At 31.0% G+C, this 21,194-nt stretch overlaps 1 protein-coding gene and 1 non-coding gene across 2 annotated transcripts; both read left to right on the forward strand.

The window, feature by feature from the left end:
- Positions 1-225: 225 nt before the first annotated feature.
- On the forward strand, positions 226-2,226 carry LOC140829646 (receptor-like kinase TMK4). The gene has a single exon (XM_073192953.1). The coding sequence runs from the start codon at positions 799-801 to the stop codon at positions 2,011-2,013; it is 1,215 nt and encodes a 404-aa protein (XP_073049054.1). The 5' UTR covers positions 226-798; the 3' UTR covers positions 2,014-2,226.
- Positions 2,227-21,113: 18,887 nt separating this feature from the next.
- Positions 21,114-21,186, forward strand: TRNAA-UGC (transfer RNA alanine (anticodon UGC)). Its single transcript has one exon. It is a non-coding gene; the product is annotated as a tRNA-Ala (tRNA).
- Positions 21,187-21,194: the final 8 nt, after the last annotated feature.

Genomic DNA, 21,194 nt, shown 5'->3' on the forward strand with positions numbered 1-21,194 from the left:
AATATATTTATATGAAAATCTTATAAATTGTAATGTATCAGTTTTTCAAACTTGTTAAAATGTAATCTGATAAGTCATTTTTTTTACTTCCTACCAATGAAAATTTATCATTATCTTTTATGAATAGGAATTTAAATATTTAAAATACATATGTAATTTTTTACTACATACTAAATTATACCAAATTATTTGGATTTTGCTTCGAAATTAAAGGTTTACAAAAACCTAAACAAAACACCCGATTACATATTTATAATTATTTGTGTTTTAATTCAATAACAGATAAATAAATAAATAATCCACCTACCAAATAGAGACACCGGGTTTTGTCTCGTGGTTGCCAGCAGAGCAACCAAAGCGTCAAAAGGCAGCCTCGTACGCTTCCACATAGGTTCGGACAACCGTTTGCCCACCCTAACCTCGAAGTTTACAAAACTCCAAGAAAAAATTAATGAATAACACGTTCACCTTCGTATCACAATCACTATCTTCCCCCACACAGTAAAGGACCCAAACGCTTCTTGCCATTGTCAATTTCCCCATTTTTCTTCACCTTCTCCCACAAGCCACACGAGCCCAATAAAAGAAATCATATTCTTGATCTTCAGCTATCGCTTTTTCTTGTTGTTTGCTGCTTTCATATGAAGTTTCTTTACTGCATTTTCTGTATGTTCTGCAACTTTTGATGCTGTCTCGTTTAAAGCTCTCACGTCTCCTCTTCACGATAAAGGACCACTTTCAGAATTCTTTTATAAGTCCCTCCGAATATTCTTCTCAACAGTGCCTGAATCTGCAAGAATGAAGTGTTTTCAGAGTGGAAATGGCTGCTTCTGGTTCATGTTTTTGGCCAATTTGGTTTTCGTTCTGAAATGCGGTCTTCTCGCGCATGCAATGTTGAACCCGATCGATTTCTTGGCGCTGCAGAACATTCGCAAAAGCTTGGAAGATTTGCCGGGGTCGAATTATTTTGCTTCCTGGGATTTCACTTCGGACCCGTGTGGTTTCGCCGGTGTATATTGTGACGGAGATAAGGTGGTTGCTCTCAATCTCGGCGATCCCAGAGCCGGGTCGCCGGGTCTGACGGGTAGACTTGACCCGGAGATTGGGAAACTCTCATCGATGACAGAGTTGACCGTTGTACCCGGTCGGGTCTTCGGCTCTCTGCCGGATACCCTGTCTCAGCTGAAGAACCTGCGGTTTCTAGCCGTCAGCCAGAACTTCATCACCGGAGAATTTCCGGCGAGTCTCGGCCAGCTCCAGGGACTTCAAACCCTTGACCTGAGCTTCAATCAGCTCACCGGGAGTATCCCATATTCCATCGGAGCCCTTCCGGCGTTATCCAACATCATCCTCTGCCACAACAAGCTATCCGGTTCAATCCCACCTTTCGTCTCCCAGTCGCTAACTCGAATCGACCTCAAACACAACGATTTATCCGGTTCGATTTCTCCAACCGGACTCCCTCCTTCCCTCCAACACCTTTCGCTGTCGTGGAACCAGCTGACCGGGCCGGTCGACGTGCTTCTGACCCGATTAAACCAGCTGAACTACATCGACCTCAGTAAGAACCGGTTCATCGGCCCCATTCCCACCGAGCTATTCACCTTCCCGATCGCCAACCTCCAACTCCAGCGAAACCAATTCTCCGGCCAAGTTCGTCCCACCAATCTGGTCACCATCCCGACCATTGATCTCAGCTTCAACCGCCTCTCCGGCGAAATTTCACCGATGTTCTCCACGGTTCAGAACCTGTACCTGAACAATAACGAGTTCATGGGCCACGTCCCGGCCAGCTTCGTAGACCGGCTATTGGCTTCCAACATACAGCTACTCTATCTGCAGCACAATTACCTAACCGGAATCGAGATTAGTCCGACGGTGGAGATTCCTGTAAGCAGCTCTTTGTGTTTACAGTATAATTGTATGGTGCTGCCCTTGCAGACCGCCTGCCCGCTGAAAGCCGGGAAGCAGAAAACAAGGCCAACATCTCAATGCATCGAGTGGAAAGGGTGAGTGGGCAATTTAGTCTTTTAACACCGGAGGTGGTATATGTTTTTGTTTTTTGGGTTAATTGATTATTATTTGTTCTTACATATATGGCTTACTTTCTGTAATTAAGTCTCTTTTATCAATCTCAACGTTACAATACATACATTTTATTAAATGTAGAATTTGAGTAGTCAGTCAGGACAATAACTTCTTTCCCCCAAAATCACGTAATTTGCTTTCTCACCCTTCACCTTGTTCTCGGATTTGATAATGTATTCGTATAATTGTAGAGAAAAGATTTGTAGTAATTGAGTCCCAAATCTAAAATTTTACGGCTAATTTTAAGTTTTTGATACCAAGTGAGCTAAATTCGTCGACACCAAAGTGTATACAGCTTTATAATATAATATCATAAAGCATGGATCTCTTGTAGAAACTATTTTGGTTCTTTTATGTAAAAATCCAAAAATATCCTCAATTTCATTCGTTATTAAATGAATACATTACTTCTTGTTTCCAATGATATTACCGAATATCATATATGTGTCTGGCCACAAGGACATTCGCGAGTTGTCCAAAGTTATTTTTAAATCTGTAAATTTAATTTATTTTTTTTGGAGCCAACAAGTTGACAGCGCAATTCTTTCATTACAAATATAACACTATCATTCTTTGAAGGAGTTAGGTTCATTGGCTTGTATACCAAAATTGTTTCATCACAAATATAACACACTATCTTTCTTTCACTCATAGAAGGAGGGAGCCCTATGTTATAATTTTTCTTGTTTCTACGTATTGATTAATATGATAAACCTTCTAATTACTCCAAACCTTCTCGTAGATGATGTATTTTTGTTTCTTATGAGGTGTGTGTGTTTAAACTTTAAAGAACTCAATCCATGGTATTTATAAGCCTCTCATATCATCATTCATCAATGAGTGATCGCGGGATCTCGAGAGTCAAAAATTGGGCGCATCTGCGTCTCAAATTTCAAAATTTGAGGTGGCGTATGCACAATTTGTCAAAAAGTGTAGTCTATGACCGTCTCCGCTGCCGACACGATTGATTTTCCCTTGTTTTATTGTGTGTGAGTCGCAATTTGATTTGTTCAAATTCAAATCTTTATTATATTCTCTCACTTAGACCATACACATCTCATTCATCATAAGATAACCAAATACATGAATCATGATTATAAGTCTTCTAAAAACGAGTATTCTTCCATGTATTACAATACATCATATATCTCAAATCTATATGACTTAATGAATAGACCTTATGTTTATTCGAGGTCCAAATTTATTAATATTTATCAAATCAATGAATGCGTACACAACAAATATGATAAATATCACATTAGAGTTTTTTAATTTGTTCTTACGAAAAATTACATAAAAGAACGCAATTTCATATATCCTTTCTGTAAGATACTTAAATTTCAATGGTGGCATGTTAGTCGAATGATCTACAATTATCAATTCAGTGCTAATGTGTTCGATAATTATTTTCTTATATTTAACATGTTCTCGTATGACTAAATATTCAATGTCGATGTGCTTGTTTCAACTATCACTTTTGTTATTTTTATCCATAAAACAATAGCTGAATTGATTTAATATATTCTTAATAGTACAGATATAGAATTCATAATTCTAAACATCGAAATGAAACTCTTCAACTATACACCACGTGAGGTTGTCTCAAAACAAGCTACGGACCTAACTTCCATAGTGGAAGTAGCGGTCAATGTATGTTTTGCACTTCTTCAAGATACATCTTCACCAGGTAGCATGAAAAATATATCATGAAGTAGATTTTCGTGAATCAATGCAGCCAGCGTAGTCTGAATCAAAGTAACCAATTACTTCCAAATTCTCAATTTGTTTGAACATAATCATATAATCTTTGGTCCCTTGAAGGTACATTGTCACTGTCTTTGCAGCTTTCCACTGGTCTAAACCTTATTACTCTGACATCTTCCGAACACCACAACAATAAATGCAATGTCAAGTCTAGTGAAAACATGAGAATATATCAAACTTTCGACAGAAGAAGCATAATGATTGTTTTTCATTTGTTTCCACTCTAGATCATTCTTTGGGCATTGACTTAAATTGAACTCATCGCCTTTTACAATGAGATCCATACTTGGTGAACAATCTTTCATCCGATATCTGTCTAAAACCTTGTTGATATAGGTTTTGTGAGACAGACCTAGAATATCTCGAATTTTGTCTTCATGTATTTTAATGTCAATGACACGAGATTCTTCGCACATATATTTCATATCAAAGTTTTTAGAGAGAAATTGTTATACTTCATATAACAAACCCATGTCATTAGTTGTAAGTAATCTATCATCCACATATAGAATAAGGAAATAAATCTTACCCTCACTGAGCTTCTGGTAGTTACATTGATCCATGATATTCTCTACGAATCCGAATAAAGAAATAACATAATGAAATTTAAAATACCGTTGACGGGAAGATTTGAACTTACATACCAAGTGTTCACCAGTACTTGAGAATAATCATTCAGGTTGTTTCATATCAACTTCTTTTTTTAGCTCTCGTTGAGAAAAGTCGTTTTCGCATCCATTTGTTGTAAATCTAAGTCAAAATGTGCAACTAATGCTAGAATGATACAGAGAGGATCTTTCATAGATACAGGAGAAAAAGTTTCCTTGTAGTCGATTCCTTCCTCTTGAGTGAATAATTTTGCAACGAGTCTTTCTTTATATCTTTCAATGTTGCTTAATAAGTCTTTCTTTGTTTTGAAGAATCATTGACATCCAATGAATTTTACACCGTCAGGAAATTGAACAATATATCATACTCCATTAAATGTCATAGAATCCATCTCTTCTTTCGTAGCACCATACCATAGTTTTGACTGATTTCAACTCATGGCTGGTAAAAACGTTCTAGGATAATTTTCGGCTCCATGTTAAAATTCGATTTTTGTAAATACATGAAATAATCACTAGATATCGCTAGTCTTACTATTCTAGTAGATCTCATTAGTTTGTTTGTTTGATCAACAATTTCTTGTTGTTCCTCCGTCATGACCCATATAATAAAAAATTAATATTTTTATATCAAAAATATTGATTTTCATGGTATATATTGGTCGGATAGACTCGTTTCATTGATATAAACATGCAAGACGGTCTGAGAAGAGATATACTCTTTTATTTTACAACATCTCGAGGTTAATTGATATCTTATTAATTCCATAATTACCCTTATTAATCTACAAAAAACTCCTCAAATCACTCCATATTTTACATAGAAAAAAATCTGAACAATAATTTCGTTTTAAATCGAACAATTATTCTAAACTAAAAATAATTTCGTGTTAATTGTTTATAATTATTGATCAAATTAGAAATAATAATAACACATGCAAAGCATGAACATTTTTTACTAGTATATATATGTGTGTGCGCGCTTGAATAGTTCAAACGCGGACCCGACCTGTGTAATGTAATGGATTAGGTTTACTCCTTCCAACTTAGAAATGCATTACTTCGCCAGCACAAAGTAGGAGCTGTGTTACCGCCACCCACCTGATACTCGCCGCTTCCTGTGATCTGGATCGAAGCGATGGACGATGCGGCAACGAAGAAGAATTATGTTTCTATTTCGTGGACTAAAATTGATTGATTTATTTTCTCGGATTCTTCTTCTTTTGTGTTATATTTTAGCTCTGGATTTTCTTCCTTTCTCCATTTCGCCACCAATACATGTTCTTTATTTTTCCATTTTATTTTTCATCCATCTTTCTACTGCCCAAGTTTAAATCTTTGTTTTTTTGTTAGTTCTCTATTCAGAATGTTCACACTTCGTTTTTTTACTTGTTAGCTCAGGCTTAGTTGGTTCTTTTGTACAACTGCACAGGTGGCTGGGATTTGGAATTTGGAATTTGGAATATGTAACACGATTAAAGATTCAAGCGGTTGATCGAATTTCTTGTGGATAAACTGAGAATTTTCCGTTGTAATCCAGAAACACCGTCATGAGGAATAAACATTTTCGCGCATCGAGGTGATTTAGCTGGACTTGAATCTCTCGGTTAAGTGTAAGTGAGCAATTAGTCAGTGCTAGGAATCATTTGATTCGGCAAGTGCAGTATATCTTTAGTAAATCATTGAATATTGGTTTTGCCTTTCCGGATTCAGCTTTGATGGTCTGTTACCTGTTTTAGAACTGTCCGAATCCTATGGCACAAAGAAGAATAAGAGAAACAGAGCCAATTGTTGAAAGTATTATCGAATTCAAGTCGAACTCCAATATGTTCGAATTTTTTGTAAGTCGAACTCGAACTCAAATTATTTTGTTTGGTAGTTCGCGAGCCTCTCATTAGTCTTGTTTTCGAGCAATAGTTCGAATTATTCGCGAACATGTTCGAATATTTCGAACCGAACTCGGGCTTTAATTTGAACCAAATTCGAGCCAAAAGTTGTAAAACTTTCGAATTGAGCTCGACGAATTCAAGTCTTCAAATTTTCTTCATATTCAACTCGATTCGGTTCTTTTTGATCTCCAATCTCTAATGAAGTCTACACCATTTTTATATTACTTGAATTAACATGTGTACCCCATGAGCGTACGTAACTGGTGCACATGATCTCTACCCGAAAATAAAGGCTTACGCTCCATTAATTCCATGAAGATGCACCACAATGATCCAACATCAATAACAGCGGTGTAATCAGATGAATTTAGCAACAGTTCAGGAGGTCGATACCACTTTGTTTGTCCATTAAATCGATAAAGCAGGGAATTCTTGTCAACTAAGTTGCATTTAGAACATAATACAAACACCTACAGTGCAAGCCTTAAGAACATAATACAAAGTACAAACACCATAATACAAACACCAGTGCAAGTTTGCAACCATATTTCTAATGAAACCCATAATTTCAAGAAATACAATCCCAATACACAATCACACATTGAAAGCTTAGTAGTTAAACTGATAATGTAATCCAAGAGATAACTTACTTCGAATTGATTCAACAAATAATCGTCAAAGAATCCATGTTCCAATTACCTATATGAATGCGAGAAACACCAGATTTCAATTAGATTTCAGATTTCATTGAGATTGACGCTAATAGATTTACGATACGAACTCAAGAAATCGGAGAAAAAGAATGCCGGTAGATTTTTAATAAAGTAGTAGATAATTGACCATTCTCAATTTCAATACAGTAAAAGGAAATCGAAGTGTCCAAATTAGTGTGGTATTTCAAATTCTCAAAGTCTTGAACAAATACAAATCAAGCATCGACAATATAATAAACAAATCATTATATTTATTCTTACAAAAATTTCATACCTGATTTCAATCGTCGCCAACTTCGTTTTCATTGTCGTCATCTTCATTTTCATTGTCGTCGGCTCCATTTTCATTTTGAAAATACACATTTTCCTATATATTATTATTATTATTATTATTATTATCATTAAAAAAGATGCACATAAAGATTGACTCAGAAAATATGATTATCATCAAGGACTTGCTTGAATTTGATTACAAGAAATAATTTTTGTCCAAATAAATATAATAATTTGTTTCGACAATCTTGCTGATAATCACTCTCTGAGCCAATCTTTATGGTCGATTTTTTTGATTATATATATTTAATAATGATAATAATAAAATGTAGGAAAATGTATACTTCCAAAATGAAAACGAAGCTGACAACAACTAGAATCAGATATTAAATTTTTTTTGCAAATAAATATATTAATTTATTTATGATCTTGTCGATACTTGCTTTGTCTTTGTTCAAAACTTTGTTTGAGAATTTGAAATATTGCTCTAATTTGGACACTTAAGTACCATTTTATTGTATTTTTTACTTGAAAACATGTGTTTAATTATAACTTGCATGTCTTCTTATAGTCTATCGCATGTACTCATATTCAACAAAAGTATTTATTTGTTTATTATTGTGTCAGTACAAAATTTGAATTTGATTAAAATACTACATTAGGTTGGAGGAGACATATCATTTCTTGTAATCAAATTCCATCAAGTCCTTGCTGATAATCACTCTCTGGTAGAAGTACATTATCCATGCACTTTATGACCTAAATGAAATCTTGAATTGTGAAAACTTTTTAAATATTGATCACTCTCGTGAAATGTTAAAATTTAAATTCTCTGTTTTTTTGCATTTAATATTTGCCTTCCAAATTATTGTTTGATTAATATATGTTTATTTGCTTTTGATATAGGATAATGAGATTGCTGGTAGAAAAAGGAAAAAGAGACATGTTAAACGAGTGTACAGACACACGGCACACCAGATTTTCATTTAAATATTTCCACTTTTGTTGAAATAAGTTAGGTTGCATTTTCTATTTGATGTATGTATTTGTTGGTAAAGATTTCAAATTAAAAATTTACAAATTGACATGAGAACATGAATCATACTTCTCGTTGTATTCTTATTCTAATTTTTGGTTCCCAGACGTTCTGTTTGGTGCAGCAGAAAAGAGGAAGAAGGCATCTGACGAAACTTCGGAATTGTCTAAATTGAGGTATAATTAAATTTTTGTCAGTGATTTTGAAAATGATATAATATTTTACTTATATAAATATATATTATTTTTTTATCAGAGTTGAAATCAAGAACAAAGATAGGATTATAAGAAAGAAGAATATAGAAATCAGAGCAGAAAAGAGAAATATGTATTCAGGGATACCAGATTTATATAAATTTGCCAAGATGATTACAACAATGAAATTAGTTTTGGCAAAGCTACATCTGCAAAGCAAGCCAATGAAGTTGATAGAACTTCACTAAAAAGGCAGAAAATGGTGTGAAAAATTTACTGGGTGTGCTTGATGATGCTACTCTTGGTGTTGACCAAAAAATTATAGATAGCATGGTTAACATATTTTTTCTACAAATGGATGAATTGTTCTTGAAGCACACAGATGAAAAAGTTTTTATCTTCTCTCGAGATGCTGAGTAAATATTTATCTAAAACTTTTCTAATAAATTTTTTTATATTACCTCATACTTGGTATTTTTATTTGTGCAATTGGAGAAACTACGAACGGATTTGGAACAACACTGCACGGAAAAGAAGGCACTGATAATATTATCATAATATTTAATATTATCATTTTAGAACTAATTATGAAATTAAATAAATTATATTTTATTTTCTTCTCTACTAATTCAGGAAAACAGATTGAAGAAAATTGTACAAAACTGATAGATAAGCGCTGAAGCTAAAGAGGACAATGCCTTTATTTGAACTCCCTCTCTTATGCGTTAAGCTCAGACTATTGTAGTTTTTTAATCCTTCCATATAGACTTACAAGTTTTAAAGACATTGCTAGAATATTATGGGACTATTGAATACATTGTGTTGTGTTGGCTTTACCGAAACATTTTCGAAATGGGAGTAATCTGACCTTGCGTTCTTCATCTTCACTAACAAATTTGGTAAAGCCAACACAATGTATTCAATAGTCCCGTAATATACTAGCAATGTCTTTAAAACTTGTAAAGTTTTTATGGAAAGACTAAAAAATACAATAGTCTGAGCTTAATGCATAAGGGAGAAAGTTCAAATAAAGACATTGTCCTCTTTAGCTTAAACACTTATCTATCAGTTTTGCACAATTTCATTCAATCTGTTTTCCAGAGAATAATATATAATAAAATTTATTTAACATCATAATTAGTTTTCAAAATGATAATATTAAAGAAAATGATAATATCACCAGTACCTCTTTTTTTGCGCGGAGTTGTTTCAGGATCGTTCGTAGTTTCACCAATTGTAGAAAAAAGAGCACCGTAGGAATAATAAAAATAATAACAAATTAGAACTAAGTATGAGGTAATATAAAAAAAATTTGCTAGAAAAATTTTAGATAAATATTTACTGAGCATCTCGAGAGAAGATAAAAACTTCTTCATCTTTGTGCTTCAAGAACAATTCATCCCTTTGTAGAAAAAATATGTTAACCATGATATCTATAATTTTCTGGTCAACACAAACATGAGCATCAACATGACCTCAATAAATTTTTCACATCATTTTTTGCCTCTTTGTGAAGTTCTATCAACTTCATTGGCTTGCGTTGCAGATGTAGCTTTGACAAAACTAATTTCATTGTTGTAATCATCTTGGCAAATTTATATAAATCTGATATCTCTGAATACATATTTCTTTTTTTTGCTCTAATCTCTATATTCTTCTTTCTTCTAATCCTATCTTTGTTCTTGATTTCAACTCTGATAAAAAAATAATATATATTTATATAAATAAAATATTATATCCTTTTCAAAATCATTGACAAAAATTTAATTATACCTCAATTCAGACAATTCCGAAGTTTCGCCAGATGCCTTCTTCATCTTTTCTGATGTACCAAACAGAAAGTTTGGGAACCAAAAATTAGAATAAGAATACAACGAGAAGTATGAATCAGGTTCTCATGTCAATTTGTAAATTTTTAATTTGAAATCTTTACCTACAAATACATACATAAAATAAAATGCAACCTAACTTATTTCAACAAAAGTAGAAATATTTAAATGAAAATCTGGTGTGCCGTGTGTCTGTACACTCGTTTAACATGTCTCTTTTTCCTTTTTCTACGAACAATCTCATTATCTTATATCAAAATCAAATAAACATATATTAAGCAAACAATAACTTGGAAGACAAAAATTAAATGCAACAAAACAGAGAATTTAGGTTTTAACATTTCACGAGAGTGGTCAATATTTAAAACGTTTTAACAGTTCGAGATTTCATTTAGGTCATAAAAGTGCATGGATAATGTACTTCCACCAGAGAGTGATTATCAACAAGGACTTGATGGAATTTGATTACAAGAAATGATATGTCTCCTCCAACCTAATATAGTATTTTAATCAAATTCAACTTTTGTACTGACACAATCATAAACAAATCAATACTTTTGCTTGAATATGATTACATGCGATAGACTATAAGAAGACATCCAAGTTATAATTGAACACATGTTTTCAAATAAAAAATACAATAAAAAGGTACTTAAGTGTCCAAATTAGAGCAATATTTCAAATCCTCAAACAAAGTTTTGAACAAAGACAGATCAAGCATCGACAAGATCATAAATAAATTAATATATTTATTTGCAAAAAAAATTAATATCTGATTCTGGTTGTTGTCAGCTTTGTTTTTATTTTGGAAATACGCATTTTCCTACATATTATTATTATTATTATTATTATTATTATTATTATTAAATAATTATTATTATTATTAAATATATATAATCAAAAAAATTGAACATAAAGATTGACTCAATCTCAAGAGAGTGATTATCAGCAAGATTGTCCAAACAAGTTATTATATTTATTTGGACAAAAATTATTTCTTATAATCAAATTCAAGCATGTCCTTGATGATATAATCATACTCTCAGAGTCAAATTTTATGTGCAACTTTTTGATGATAATAATAATAATAATAATAATAATAATAATAATATATAGAAGATGAGTATTTCCAAAGTGAAAATGAAGATGAAGACAATGAAAACGAAGTTGGCGACAATTGAAATCAGGTATAAAATTTTTGTAAGAATAAATATAATGATTTGTTTATTATATTGTCGATGCTAGATTTGTATTTGTTCAAAACTTTGAAAAATTGAAATATCACACTAATTTGGACACTTCGGTTTCCTTCTACTGTATTTTAATTGAGAACATATGGTCAATTATCTACTACTTTATTAAAAATCTACGGGCTATACAAACCGCTTGAGGACACCAAGTTTCTTCCCACTTTTACCCTTTTCTTCACCACAAACACCGAGATTCTTGCCACTTTTACCCTTTTCTTCACCACAAATTCGATGAGAATATTTTGTTCCCTCAAAATCATTCAACACAATTTCATTGTTATAATTATCTGATATCTATGTATACATATTTCTCTTCTATGATAGGATCTTTAGATTCTTCTTCCTTATAATCATGTCTTTGTTCTTGATTTTCAACTATGATAAAAAAATAATATATATTTAAATAAGTAAAATATCATACCTTTTCAAAATTACTGACAAAAATACAATTGTACCTCAATTCATACAATTCCGAAGTTTTGCCAGATGTCCTTCTTCATCATTTATGTTGCACCAAACAGAATATTTGGGAACCAAAAATTAGAATACAAATACAACGAAAAGATAAGTATGATTTCGATTCTCATATCAATTAGTAGATTTTTTATTTTAAATTTGAAATCTTTACCTACAAATTCATCAAATAAAAAATGATGCCTAACTTAATTCAACAAAAGTGAAAATATTAAAATGAAAACCTGGCGAGCCGTTTGTCTGTACACTTGTTTAACACGTCTCTTATCCACTTGTCTACCAACAATCTCATTACCTATATCAAAAACATATATTAAACAAAAAATAACTTGGAAAACAAAAATTAAATGCAAAAAAACATAGAATGTATGTATAAACATTTCACGAGGGTGATCGACGTTTAAGAAGCATTCACAATTCAAGATTTCATTTAGGTCATAAAATGCATGGACAATATACATACTTACCATATATATTACACACAATTATGTAAATATGAAGACATCAAAAATTAATTATGTTGTTTTTGGGTAGATTATTAAGATGAATTTATCCACCACTAATGGTTTGTTTCCTTCCCCCAAAGAGTTGATTATCATAAAAAACTTGCTCCAACCTAATATAATATTTTAATCAAATTCAACTTTTGTACTGACACAATCATAAACATATAAATAATTTTGCTTGGATATTAGTACATGAGATAGACTATACAAAGACATCCAAATTATAATTGAGCACATGTTTTCAAGTAAAAAATACAATAAAATGGTACATAAGTGTCAAAATTATAGCAATATTTAAAATTCTCAAACAAAATTTTGAACAAAGACAAATCAAGCATCGACAATATCTTACACAAATTAGTATAGTTATTTGCACAAAAAATTAATACCTGATTTCGATTGTCGACAGCTTCAATTTCATTTTAGAAGTATACACATTCTCTTGCATTTATTATTATTATTATTATTATTAATAAAAAATGAACATAAAGAATGGCTCAGAGAGTGATTATCAGCAAAAACTTGCTTGAATTTGATTACAAGAAATTGTATGTCTCCACCCAACTAATATAGAATTTTAAGCACTCAAATTAAATATTGAATGAATGGAACTTTTGGAACGACACAATCATAAACAAATCAATAATTTAACTCGAATATGGTTACAAAAAGATAGACTATACAAAGACATCCAAATTATAACTGAACACGTATTTTAATTAAAAAAAATACAATAAAAAGAGGCATACGTGTCCAAATGAGTGTAGCGTTTCAAATCCTCAAACAAGGTTTTGAACAAATACAACTCAAGCATCGACAAGATCATAAACAAATTATTATATTTATTTGCATAAAAATTTCATACCTGATTCCGGTTGTCGCCAGCTTCGTTTTCATTTTGGAAGTTTACACATTCTCCTGCATGTTATTACTATTATTATTTAATATATATATAATCAAAAAAATGAACATAAAGAATGAGTCAGATAGTGATTATCAGCGACAACTTGCTTGAATTTGATTACAAGAAATGATATGTCTCCACCTAAATTATATAGAATTTTAAGCACTAAAAATTAAATATTGAATTAATGGAATTTTCATATTTACACAATCATAAACAAATCAATAATTTAGCTTGAATATGGTTAAAAAAATAAATGAACACATGTTTTAAAGTAAAAAATTATAATAAAAATGGACCTAAGTGTCCAAATTAGTGCAGCATTTCAAATCCTCAAATAAGACTTGAACAAATAAAATCAAACATCGACGATATCACAAACAAATTATTATATTTATTTGCACAAAATTTCATACCTGACACGGATTTTCGTCAGCTTCGTTTTCATTTTCGAAGTAATTTGATTTTAAGAAATGGTATTTCACCTCCAAACTAGGGGTGTAAACGAACCAAATCGGTTCGCGAGTTTTTCGAGCCCACTCTTTGATTTGTATTTGAGCTTATCGAATTCGTGTTGAACTCGAACATGTTCGAGCTTCTTTCAAGTCAAACTCGAGCCCATATTATTGTGTTCGATAGTTCGCAAGTCTCAATATTTTATTAATACAGTATAATTATATATTAAAAAAATAAACCAATTTTGAGTACTTATTATCGAGTAATAGTTCGAATAATTCGCAAATATGCACGAATATTTCGAGCCGAACTCGAACTCAGGCTTTAATTCGAACTAAATTCGAGCTAAAAGTTTTAAAACTTTCTAATTGAGCTCAACGAATTCGAATCTTCAAATTTTAGTCATATTTGACTTGATTCGGTTTGTTTACAACAATATTCTCAACTAAAATAGTATTTTAATCACTTTAACAAAAATTTGATCAAATCATATTTTTGTACGAACACAATCATAAACAAATCGATTATTAACCTTGAATATGATTAAAAAAATAAACTATACAGAGATATTCAAATTATAACTAACCACAAGTTCTTAATTAAAAAATACAGTAAAATGAAACTTAAGTGTCCAAATTAATACAGTATTTCAAATCTTCAAAATTTTGAACAAATATAAATCAAGTGTCGACAAAATCATAAACAAATAATTATATTTATTTTTTACAAAAATTTTATACCAGATTCGGGTTTGTCCGCCAGCTTCGTTTTCATTGTCCCCATCGTCATTTTTTAGACACCAACTGCGAAAAAATCAATAGAGTTTCGCTACTATCAGAGAAGAAAGGCGAAAATCGCGTGAAGAAAATGTTCGCGAATGACGGTATATATAGAATAATAGCGACGGTTTTGCGTAAACCCGTCGCAATTAGCGACTGTTTTAAAATAAACTGTCGCCAATAGCGACAGTTTTTGACAAATGTCGCCGATTGCGATCGACGACGTTGTATTTAACCGTCGCTAGTGGCGACAGTAATAAAAACCGTCGCTAATAGCGACAGTTGTTTGTCAAACCGATCTGTGACGGTTTCTAATAGCGACGGATTATCCTATAACCGTCGCTAATTCAACCGTTTTTAGTTTATTATTATTATTAAAAATGTTTATATATCTTAATTTTTATTATTGTTTTAGGATCCGGTTTTTACCCTTTTTTCAAAATTATATTTAATGGATCACTGTTCAACTCAAGTATTTTAAATCATATAATAGCCCAAACACTATGTATCGATTTCTTTCATATATATAGCATTAGCATTACTAAAAGTGCGTGATCGACATATTCAAATAGAAAAACGACTATGAAAATGATCATAGCTGCTTAATCCTTATAATTACGGTCTATTCTCGGATTTCGGCAACAAAGAGAAAGGTTTGATTTATCGAAAATTCACGAAAAATTGTTTCTTATTTTAACTAATTCACACGATTTTTCATATTCACCTTTTGTTTGATGAAAATTATCATTTTAAACTAAAAACATCTAATTGTTCTATTATGTATTCATAAATCACCGTAAAAGAAACGCAGGAGAGAAAAAACTTATGCGACGACAAATAAAGTTAATGGTTATCTACTCACTTTTTTATTTCCTTTATTGTTATTAATTTTGTTTTGGTTTATAGGTTTAAATGCAAATGGTTTGCAAAAGAATCGTAGATTTAAGACTTCCTTGCAATTCATCTATTTTGGTATTATAGCTATTTGATTTATTGATGTTGTGCAAGGTTTCCCGTTTTATAATAATGGTTTTTGATGATATGCAAAGTTTGCACCAGTTGACACAAAAATAATTGAATTAAATAAAAATAAATGAGAAGTTGTAGAATTGTCGTTCTCTTTGAAATTTAACAAAAAAAATTTAGAAAAAACAAGCTTCAAACAAATTCTAAATAATATCTTAATTATCTTTTTAGTATTCAAGCAATTTCGTCAAATAATGTAAATTTTTTGTTCCTTTCACTTTGGGAATGGGATACGGGCTTCTACATTCACACATTATAATTTTTATTCCTTTGTGATTCTGCATAATTTTGGTTTGGATTTGTAACTCAATGTTCTCTTATGCCTTTTCAATACTTGAATGTAATATTCAACCAAAAAAAAAATATACTACGCTAATATAATGATTTCATTTGTTTTTGTTGTTTTGTTTTGAGGTATGAGATGTGTGAGCTTTTTCTTTTACAAAATGATAGACAACTACCACCCTCATTTAATTTTAAACTGATTTTTATCAAATTTTGAATTGGATCCAGAGTATAATGTTGTCATTATGTATTTTTTTTATTTAAACTTCCGAAATAAGGTTGGTAATCTTTACTTCTTATTTTTGATGATATTAACAAAATAATGTATGGTAATATGATGATATAATATTTTAGACTTATTGTATTTTACATTTTATAAAAAAAAAATATGTATTTTGAATTAAAAAAAATGATTTGTATGAGACTAACCTCTCATCTCAAATCTTATTCATGTTTCCACAATAGTTTATCCAATTAAAACATGTTACCATCTTCTGTTCAACTTTCTTCAATGTATATCGATGTAAATAAATATGTAATGCTGGTATATTCATGTTTCTTGGTAAATCTGTTATTGGATTTCTTGAATTATTGAAACTTAAACATGTCATAAATAAAAGTTTCTAAAATCCTTAAATGGAAAAATTAAAGTAAGGTTCTTTAAAAAAATTTCGAAAAATAATAATTACGAGTAGAAACAACGATTGAAATCAAAAATTTTTTCATTTAAGGATTTTAGAAACGTTTATTTAAGGATTTTAGAAATGTTTATTTATTTAGCGAAAACTTTGTAGTAGTTTACATTTTGTTCTGTTTCTAGACCCTTACCGCCTGGTCCACCAACCCAAATGGAGTGGTCTATTGCCCAAGCCAGAACTTACAGGTACTCCAAGATCTTATTCATGAGTTTGAAAGAAACCAGCAAATGAATATTCAAGTTTAAATTAAAATATTATTATTATTTTTAACTTTTTCCATTAATTTTTTTTAAAAAATTTAAACAAATTTTAAAAAAATAAATAAAATTCGGGTTAGACGGGTTGAGTCGGGTTATGCGGGTTCGTGTTTGGGTTGGGGGTTTTCGGGATGCTTCGAGTTCAGGTTGGGTTCGGGTTGAAAAAAAATAAAAAAATTTCGCGGGTTGACCCGAAACCCGACCCAACACACCCGATTGACACCCCTAGATGTAATGCTGGTATATTCATGTTTTTTGGTAAATATGTTATTGCATTTCTTGAATTATTTAAACTTAAACATGTCATAAATAAAAGTTTCTAAGATCCTTAAATGGAAAAATTAAAGTAAGGTTCTTCAAAAAAATTTCGAAAAATAATAATTATGAGTAGAAACAACGATTGAAATCAAAGATTTTTTCATTTAAGAATTTTAGAAACGTTTATTTAAGGATTTTAGAAATGTTAATTTATTTACCGTGTATTTAGCGAAAACTTTATAGTAGTTTACATTTTGTTCTGTCATTGTATATTTTAGAAATTTTGTTCTGTTTCTAGACCCTTACCACCTGGTCAACCACCCCAAATGGAGTGGTCTATTGCCCAAGCCAGAACTTACAGATACTCCAAGATCTTATTCATGAGTTTGAAAGAAACCAACAAATGAATATTCAATGCATCAAATATTTATCAAGGAACTACACTTGAAAGTGTGTTACAGGTGGAACCTGACATCAAATGCAGCTTGGCCAAACCCTTCGGGTTCTTTCCATTAAGGGAAAATAAACTTTTCTAAAATGTTTATTTATTTACCATGTATTTAGCGAAATCTTTGCAGTAGTTTCTATTTTGTTCTGTCATATTGATTTTTATAGCACGCTTTAATAGATTATTTTATTTATTTAGTATGTTTAGGTTGAACTATAGAATGATTCGATAAAATGAATATTTTCTTATTACGCTTGACTATAAAGAGTTTAGCTTATGCATTAAATGCTTAAGGATATCTACAACTTAAATATTTTTTTTTTCAATTTATGGTGAATGTAGAAAACAAATTTTGGAAACAAATTTTAGGTTTTTATATTCAATAAATTTTAGTGTAATGATATTCTCATATTTTTTTAGACAATTTTTTGACTATTTGTTTAATTCTTTTACATCGAAATTTATCATTATTTTCCATGATATGATATTACTGCTTCAAAACAATATTATTTTTTAAAATAAACACATATATCATGTGATGTAACAAATTAAGTTTTGCATATTTATTTAAGTTTTGTATATTCTCGAAAGCTCTTTTCACTAAACTTGATTATTGAAGTACTCCCACCAATTTGCTTAATCAATACATAATATATATGTATCATGAAAAAGATTATAAAATGTTTGTTCATCTATGAGCAAAAAACTATGGTTTACACTTTTAATATTTTTTTAATGAAAAAGAAATATGAAATAAATGCTCTTTGTTACACTAACTTGGTGTCTTTTGGTAGTTTACTAATAATATATTTTTATATTCACAATTGGATTATAAAATGTACAACAAGAAACAAAAAAATATAGTCCCCATTTTGTGTTACCTCATAGTGAATGAAATTGTTTAAGAAAAAAATAATATTCTTGGTCCAATAACTTGTCTAATTTTTTTGTTTGCGTAAATTAATTTTCAAAGTTTTGTTTCGATATATTAAATTTTAATTTTCGTTTATTTTGGTACAATTTTTGTATGACATCTACAAGTCAACATTTTTCTAATTTACTAAGAATTTTAAATGATATGTCGATATTTTTTAATGATAGGATGCGAACCCCGGTATATATAGAATTATAGCGACGATTTTTAAAAAACCGTCGTCATTAGCGACATTTTTAATAAACCGTCACCAATAGCAACGGTTTTTTACATAGTCGATCGGCGACGGTTTGCACAACCGTCGCTAATAGTGACCAATAATGAAAAACCCGTCGCCTAATATGGCGACAGACTTAAATATAAACGTCGCCAAAGGCGACGGTGAAAAAACCCCTCGCAAAAAATGACGACGGGTTTGTTCGAACAGTAGCAATATTGATGATGGTTTTTGATAAACCATCGCCTACTTTAATAGGTGACGGTTTCTAAAAAAACCGTCGCTATTAAAGCGGCGTTTTATCAAAAACCGTCGCTATGTTTACCATAAAACCGTCACTAATTCCACCGTTTTTTTGTAGTGACAATCGTAATTTCTAAGGACGGTCTCACGGGTCGTATTTATGAGACATCTTTTATTTGGGTCATCCATTAAAAAGTATTACTTTTTATGTTAAGAGTATTACTTTTTATTATGAATATGGGTAAGGTTGATCCGTCTCACAGATTATGATCCGTGAGACGATCTCACATGAGACCCACTCAATTTCTAATTAAGTCCATCTACCGTCTTTATCTCATATTCATGTCTGGCTGCTGAGTGAAGATATACTTGAGGAGTTGAGGTTGTCTGATTGATTGCGCCCGTCAAATCTAATTCAAATCATTTATGGATAAACATATTTTTCTTTATTTATTGTTTTAAAATCATGTAAAAATTTATCATTACGTTTTGTTGTGAGCCACACGAAGATGTGTTGACAAAAGAAACGTGACAAGACTAGACATATCTAATTTAGAGAGTAGACAAAAATGGTATGTTGCCATAGACGGTCCAATGAAAATTATGAAGGTCAATTAATAATGTTGTTATATTTGAGGGTGCACATCAAATTGTAGAAAAACACCAGTCATATTAGACCACATAAGACAAAAAAAAAAAAACCCACCATCGACAGAGATATTCTTTATAAAAATTTCGATAAAAACAAGTTTAATAAAAATAAAATGTGCAACGCAACATGAAATAGTTGATTATATTTGAAATTTCATGTCACACCACTTGTCATCATTATGTGCGCCAAGTGTGTATATATAAGAATTTTCCAATAATCATAATCTTCTTTAGAGAATATAAAGATATTTTTTTTAATGATGTTGTTATGTATGTATATACAAATATTAGAGTTCAAGAAAGACCTTATCTTATATCATTTGTTAGGATCGAAAATTAGTTCAAAATGAAAGGTTTAATAAACTGTTTAACATTTTATTTTAAACTTGAGCTGATCTTAACTACTGTGAATTTATGTGTCCTCAATGACTACAAATAAAAGAATTTAATAGTGCGAACTTTGTATGTAATCGCAGTAATTCAAATATTGTTGCTAAACAAGTTAAATTCGGTTTGCTCGTTTGTATTCTCAGTTCATTCAACGTGAATTTTCATAGATAATTTGGGAATTTTGATAGTAAAATTCAGATAATTACTTCGTTTTTTACGCGAGCTAAGTTATGACATTTAAAATAAGACGTGGCCGAGAAGATTCTAGTGCTGACACAAAAGCAGAAGCAAAATTGGCAAGATTACCAGCTCTTAAGGACATCCGCATTGGTGGGTATTATAACACCCACCACCTCATCAAAAATCGTAGAGTTCACATGCCACATACACATTATATTAACACATCTATTCTACCACATTCATTTTAACATTCACACCCATTATTTGTAGGTCCCGCTGTCCACTCATTCATCTTACTCTTACTTTAAATTAAATATATTCACATTCAAATTTTTTAAGAAATTCGAATTGTTATTATTTTATATTAATAATAATATATTTTTAATTTAACATTATTTTTTAATTTATTTTAATTTTCGAAATTTTTTTAAAACATACAAATTTGAAATTTAAGCCAATACATTAAATAAGGAAAATTGTGTGTGGGATCCGCGTTCAGCGACGGATTGAGCGACGGTAACAAACCGTCGCTAATTATCGAATTTTTTTTTTAAAAAAACTGACACAGGGGCGTTCATACATTTGAACGCCCCACACTCTCTCTCATGTGAGTGGGCGTTATAACGCTAACGCCCACTCACATTGGAGAGTGTGTGTTAAAGGGTGTTATAACACCCCTTTAACATACAATGTAGATGCTTTAATGAAGAAATTGATGTCTTTAAATATTAAAAATATACACATGTAGTTGAACAGCAAGAAGGGGGATGTAGCTCAAATGGTAGAGCGCTCGCTTTGCATGCGAGAGGCACGGGGTTCGATCCCCCGCATCTCCAATGTCTTT

This window comes from Primulina eburnea, chromosome 4 (genome assembly GCF_022965805.1).
Source record: "Primulina eburnea isolate SZY01 chromosome 4, ASM2296580v1, whole genome shotgun sequence".
NCBI classification, from domain to species: domain Eukaryota; kingdom Viridiplantae; phylum Streptophyta; class Magnoliopsida; order Lamiales; family Gesneriaceae; genus Primulina; species Primulina eburnea.

Coding starts and splice junctions, on each gene's coding strand:
- LOC140829646 (XM_073192953.1), top strand. CDS start 799: ATGAAGTGTTTTCAGAGTGGAAATGGCTGCTTCTGGTTCATGTTTTTG.